Genomic DNA, 6,767 nt, shown 5'->3' on the forward strand with positions numbered 1-6,767 from the left:
GGCTTGAGCGCTTGCTAGCTAAGGCGATAGTTCAAATATGAATCGTCTCATCATCCAAGTTGTTCGATTAGGGACTCTCTCTCTCGTCCTTTCAATTCGAACTGTCAAATCTGAACCATTGCTAGCGATCAGAGCCGTTGGCTTTGGTTTAGACAACGAATCTCAACTGCTGAAGTCTCGCCTATATATAGCCTTCATCTCCCTCCTTAGGAGATTGCTATGCTTTTTGAAAAATTTCTCTCAAGTCTTCCAAGAAACTTAGAGTTCTCATCCTCATTTCTCTTCGAACTCGCTATGACCCTAAGAGTGATGGTGTCTACTTCGAAGGGGAAGAAGGAAGCCAAACCAGCAATTATTTTTATTTTGTAAGAAAGGAGAGGACATAATTGAAGATTGCATAGAGCTTAGATTCGTACATGAATTGGATAAGGTATAGGAAAATTGAATATCTTAACTATATATTACACGTCATTTTATTTCTATAGATAGACCGCTGATGAACAAAATGTTGAACATTTTCGTGTATGTTTTATCCATATGCACGAAATAATCACTAAGAAGTTTTACATTAAAAAAATTAGCTATTATCAAAGGGTTTGAAAGCTACTTTTATTCCATTAATGATCACTGGCTGGACAAAATAGTAAAACACTCAAGCATACAGATTTTCATAGTATGGAATTAAATGGTTAGAAACATAATATATTCTGACACTATATCCTTAATAAGAGTATAAATGAAATGAGGAGTTTAATTAAAGGATATATAAGCATGCACACATGTACGTACATAAAAACAAAACTTACAAAAAAAAAAAACATCTGCACTTATTTCTTTGTTGTTTCATTATTTTTGCTAGATAAGTACGAATAACGTTTCATCAGTGTTAATCTTAATTAATTATGATAATAGTAATAATAGAATGTCACATGAATCAACCTTTTGATTGCGTGTCAGCAACGCAGAAATCCTGCAGAGGGCTAGGATCATAAGCAAAAGCTTGAACCAGAGCCAAAGCAAGAATGGTGATCCCTAGAATAACTTGGGAAGCCATCTCAAATATCCTAAATGAGTACGCTTAATTGGATATTGATGAATTTGATTTGTGTTAAGATGCTTTGGAGAAAGGAGCAATTTATAGACGATTATAGAGCGAGGGAAGGATTATATTATAAGGTTTAGGTGGCCATCATGAGCTTGAAATATTGTCACGTATAAATTACTGACTAATTAGTGTACATCATAAAGTTTTAGGTTGTCCTTGTCTAGTTTTAGTTTTTTCTATGAAGTTTCGTATAACGTGTTATATATTAGCTTAATTCACTCTTCATGTGCGACGCATCAGATCCATAAGAACCCCCTTACGTATAGGAATTATCACAAAATCCCTCTTTAGCTTTCAGATTTTATCAGAAAATCCCATTTAATTAACTTTGAGATTTTATCGAAAAAACCCTCCTAATTAAGGGGGTTTTCTTGATATTTTGAAATTTAAGGGGGTTTGCTGCTAGTGTTCCAAAGTCAAGGGAGGTTTTATGATATCTAGCCTTTATTAGATGATGGTAGAACGTTAGGGTAGTTCAGGGGCGGATTTACGGGGTTGTCATAGTATGCATATGACAACCCCAAGACAATATGAATATGTAGCTGAGATGGTAAAAATCTTGAAATTTCTATTAGAGGTTGCGGGTTCGAGTGGTTTTGCATACCCTCAATTTTTTTTTCATTCCTTTCATTAATTAGGCAATTCATGTTAAAAAACTAAAAGAGGCGGGAGCGGGGAGACCTTTCCCCTTCCTTTACTGACCACGAATCACGATCTCATCCCCTCACCCCTTCAATTTAGGCCATTCCCTTATCCTTTTTATTTTTCTTCTTCTAAAATTTAGAAATCCTAAATTTCCATAAACTTATCTAAATATTCACAAATTAAATCAGAGCAGTCCAAAGCTGAGCCAATTTCAGGTATGTTTAAACTTTTCCTCTATTAGTCTATTTGAAAGATTTAATTCTCAATTTCTCATGAATGTGAATAGTAATTAAAATAATGATTGATAAATGACAACCCTTATTTGAAATCGTCAAACCCGTGGCTTAATGATTGTTTAGTAACATTTGTGGAGAAAGAAGTGTTTTCCACAATTGATGATGTTGATATCATCAAGCGCTTTCAAGCTATGAACAACAGAAGAATGCAATTACATCTGGACTAGCATTAGATATTTAAATTTGAGTTGTAATTTAAAATATTACTATTTCTTGATTATATAATATTTTTAATTGGTTTCTTTTGATTTTTTTCCTTTACTTTTGTATTGATAAATGACAACCCTTATTTGAAATCCTGGATCCGCCCCTGGGGTAGTTATAAAAGGTACAAACTTAAATTTTTCTTAAAGGCGAAACTTACGATGTTAGATTGCGCATATGACTTTTCTCAAGAGGAGCTCATGGTCTTTTATTTTCTAATTCCTTTTAATTCAGAGTTAGTTGAGAGTAATTAGAGGCTGCGCTGGCTTTATTTTTCAAAGGTAGCAGGTAACCTAGCTAATCCACTAACTACTCTATTTTGTTGGGGAATTTTAGCTTTCACTGCTTACTACGATCTCCGCAACTCGGAAGCTAACCCACAATCAACAAGATATCAAACAACCACAATCAAGAAGAAAAACCTCTGAGATTTACGTGGTCCAATCGACCAACTTGACCTACGTCCATGGGCAACAATACGAGAAATCCACTATGTATCAGGAAGAACTACAAGAGGAATCACTCAACACTCGTCTCTCAATCTCTTAACCTCACATACATAATCAATTCTCATATTCTCTTCAAAACCCTCTCCTTACAATCTTTTGAACGGACAAAGATTGTGAAACCCTCTCCTAATGATGTAATCTTTTGCACGGACAAAGACTACGAAACCCTCACCTCTCGCACAATATTGTTGAATCAGGTTACGCCCTCTGCTAACCCTGAATTACAAGAATATTGACTCTATCTCATCTGCTTGTTTTTTCCTCCAACAATAGAAGAATATATATAGGGAAATCACAACCCTATCTCTAACCTAACTTCCTAATTATAATAGGGTTCAAACTCCTAATCATAATGAGATTCAATCTCCTAATCATGATAGATCTCTAACCCTATCTATTTCTCATGAAGTTATACAAAGAATCAAAGACACAATCCTAACATATTTATGTCTTATTGGTGATGCTAATTAATTATCAAGAACATGCAGTACACAATCCAATATTTGAAGCTCTGATATTGTGAGAAAGTTGACATTCATTCCCTGTATTTTTCTTATTACATTCAATTGTTTCTTGTCATTTCAATTTAATCTGTGTAAAATCTCTTTCTACTCTTTCATGAATACACATATTATATATTGGATATCTTTTAACATGACATGGCTAATGATTAGTGGATTTAATACGTGAACGTTATATGTTTTCAATTTAATACACATTATATATTGGATATCTTTTAACTGGTGGTTATGAAACAAACAGTTCCCATATTACTACCGACGTAACCAGTCGATCCAGGGAAATAACCAGCCAAAAGAGTTTCTTACTTAGAATTTCGTGATTTGTAAATCATGATGAACAGTACGAAACATTGATGGACTAGCCAATAAGTATTTGATTAGTGGATTTAAAGGTGCATACGTTTCAGATACGACATGGATATGATACTTATCAGTTGCCATATCCATAATAGCTTACCAATCACAGATAAGGCTACAGATACATATATACAGTGACGGATCCTGAAAAAATTTCCATTGAGGGCACATTTACAATTATGCATATAAATTAATAACATATAAGATATATATTCTACCAATTGAAATTTTTATTTATACAATAGCCATAAAGATCTCAACACATAACATTTTTCAATATCATTTTCATATTAATATATGATCTTTTTCATTTTCATCACAAAAGCTAAAAAAATACAATTAAGTTCCAACAATAGTTCTTCATAATTGTTTGGGCTACCAAATTATGGGGGCACCTATATAAATTGTGCAAGGGCACCATTATAAATTTCTATACCTATTAATTGAAAATCAAAATTTTTATGGTGGCATCTGCCACCATACCCACTTACATGGATCCGTCAATACGGATATGCCTTAGTAATAAAAATTCATATTTCATATCCATATCTGCTAAAATCGGATACGGACAAGGATATACATGCAGAAATTTAAGCAGATATACATGCGGATACAAAACGGATATGAGAAATCAAATATAATAAAAAAATACAGTGCATGCTATGCAAGAGAGCTCGTTAACATGTTCACTCTATCTAAAAAGCTAAGATTAAGTCCTTTGATCATCAAACTTTACCTAAAATCCATTAATCTAAGGGTTAGAACTATTAGAACTGTATGACCTACATACATTCGAATAATTCAGATATGGATCCAAATATTTCACTACATATCCATATATGTAGTCATATCCTATTAAATATAGATTTTAGTAACCATACCTGCATCCTAACAGATATGGATAAAGATATTTCATCAAACATGGATATTTTGTGCACCCCCGAAACTAAGGCTAAAGAAATGTGCACAACTCTTTGCAGATGTCATAAAATTTATGGCTATTCTGGTAGCCATTTCAGGCAGCTTATGAAGTATATACAAAGCATTAAGATCTGCTAGGATACCAACAAAACCGCATATAAGGGCTTGTTTGGATTGTTGGGATGAAAATTCTTTGGATTTTGTTTAGGAAGGGAAACCAGAGGTTTGCCCGGTTTTCTTTGGATGAAAAGCCTTAAGGACTATCATCAGAGTGTTGGTCTGGAAGCTTGAGGATGGAAAATCACGACTTGCCATTTTCGCTAAAATATTCATGATAACCATATTTTCATAGTAAAGTTTTATATATATTTTTTCTTATTGCTTTTCTAGATTTGGTATGTCAAGAAAATAAGGCTAATTTCAATTGATGGGATACACGGTTTTTACACTGAAACCGTGTGTCCCACATTAAAACTTGGCATTTAGATGTACTAACAGAAGCTTATGAAAAGCTTAAGATGCATAAAGGAAAATAAGACTAACCTTTTCTGGGTAAAAATCTCAACATTTGGTCCTTTTCCAAGTGGCCATTCACGATCATACAAATGGCCTGATCAAGCATAGTTACAAAACAACAATGTTACTACAATTGCAAACACACCTTTCAAGGCGAATATAATTTTTGTGATTTAAGTGACGTTTTGGGTATTAATTAATTATACGTAGGAAAGAAGCAAACACAAATAGTTCATGTTACAAGTAGGTTTGTGAAGAGAACCTTGACATCCGAAGATTTCGAGTTGAGCTAGGCTACTATAATAGTACCCATTAAGTGCATACTATCAATCCAATGTAAATCTGAAATTCTGATTCCAAATTAGAAATTCAAGCAGACGTGATGTAATACCCATAAACCAGCAAGATACAAAAATTGCAATGATTTTGATGTCTTTTTAATCATGTAACACAGGTTAAAATAAGAAACTTCACAAAAATTCTCAAATGTTGATTTTAACAACATATAATACATCAATAAAATATGTTAAAAGCCCTCAAAATTCTATTTCTAGATAGTTGATGTGTTGTAGATCATATCTAATGGTGTGGAGCGCAATTCTAAAGTTCAAATTTTAAACTTAGACTAACAATAATAGTGTCCACATTTTTTAAGCTCCTGACACCAACATAGTTCAATTCGAAAATTTTAATCTGACAATAGAAGAATAAATAATTGAACTAAGATAAACTTGAAAATATCGATCGTGTTAGGAATATTTATATAGGGATCACACTTGGTTTCATTTTTGAAGTTATCAGAGTATCAAAATAGTATAAGAATCAACAGATTATCAAAAAGTAGAAATAATCAATATACCGAAAAAAATTCAAAGAGCTGATCTGCATTTGAATATTCATGCATACATAATTACTTCAAAGACTTTCTAATTCAAAGCCACACTCTAACTTCCTCAGTCTTCCAAATCCATCTCATACTGGTCAAGGACCACTACATTACAAAAGGTACATCACAAATTTTATAGCATTGGTGTCAGGAGCTAAACCTGGTACAGTTGGAATTGATGCAGCTTGGAGTTGAGGATCGGCACATGAAGAAGGAGTCCTGAGAAGATTCAGTGAAGAATTACAGCTTGGGACTGATATGCAAAGGCAAGGACTGATACGGGACTGATATGCAAAATATAAGGACTAGTATGCAAAATTTTCACAATTCAAGGCCTATAATAAACACTGTAATAAATGCTGTTAGTTCTGTTACTTTCTGTTATTTCAGTTTCTTGTGCACGTGCACAGTCATGAGAAAAGCACAGTTATGAGAAGAAATTGTATAAATAAGATTGTTGTAACCAGTTGATCATCAAGGAAATAAGAAATCACATTTCTTCTCAAAATTTCTCTATCTTCCTTCTTTTTCTTCTTCTAAAAGCTCCTTTAAGCTTACAACAATGGCCAGGAAATTCAATCGAGGTTCTCGAACCTCACAATTGGTATCATCAGAGCAGCAAGAGGCTGAAGCTGGCGCCGAGGATTTAGTGAACGACCAAGAGGAAGCTGATGCTGAGGAGGTTACTTCAGATGAGAGATTTGCTCGATTGGAGGATGTTGTCTTGAGAAACAGTTCCTTTAGCCGACAACAAGAATCATTCAATCAGAAGCTCTCGGCACAGTTGAGTGATCTCCAACTTCAGTT

At 33.7% G+C, this 6,767-nt stretch overlaps 1 protein-coding gene across 1 annotated transcript in view; it reads right to left on the reverse strand.

Annotated features, from left to right (window-relative positions):
- Positions 1-1,232, reverse strand: part of LOC109844531 (putative germin-like protein 2-1) — a 3,463-nt gene extending 2,231 nt beyond the window's left edge. The window contains exon 1 of the mRNA XM_020413601.1: positions 940-1,232. Coding sequence (XP_020269190.1) covers positions 940-1,054 — 115 coding nt within the window. The 5' untranslated portion in view covers positions 1,055-1,232. The remainder of the gene's footprint in view (positions 1-939) is intronic.

The sequence above is a fragment of the Asparagus officinalis genome, chromosome 6, assembly GCF_001876935.1.
Source record: "Asparagus officinalis chromosome 6, Aspof.V1, whole genome shotgun sequence".
NCBI classification, from domain to species: Eukaryota; Viridiplantae; Streptophyta; class Magnoliopsida; order Asparagales; family Asparagaceae; genus Asparagus; species Asparagus officinalis.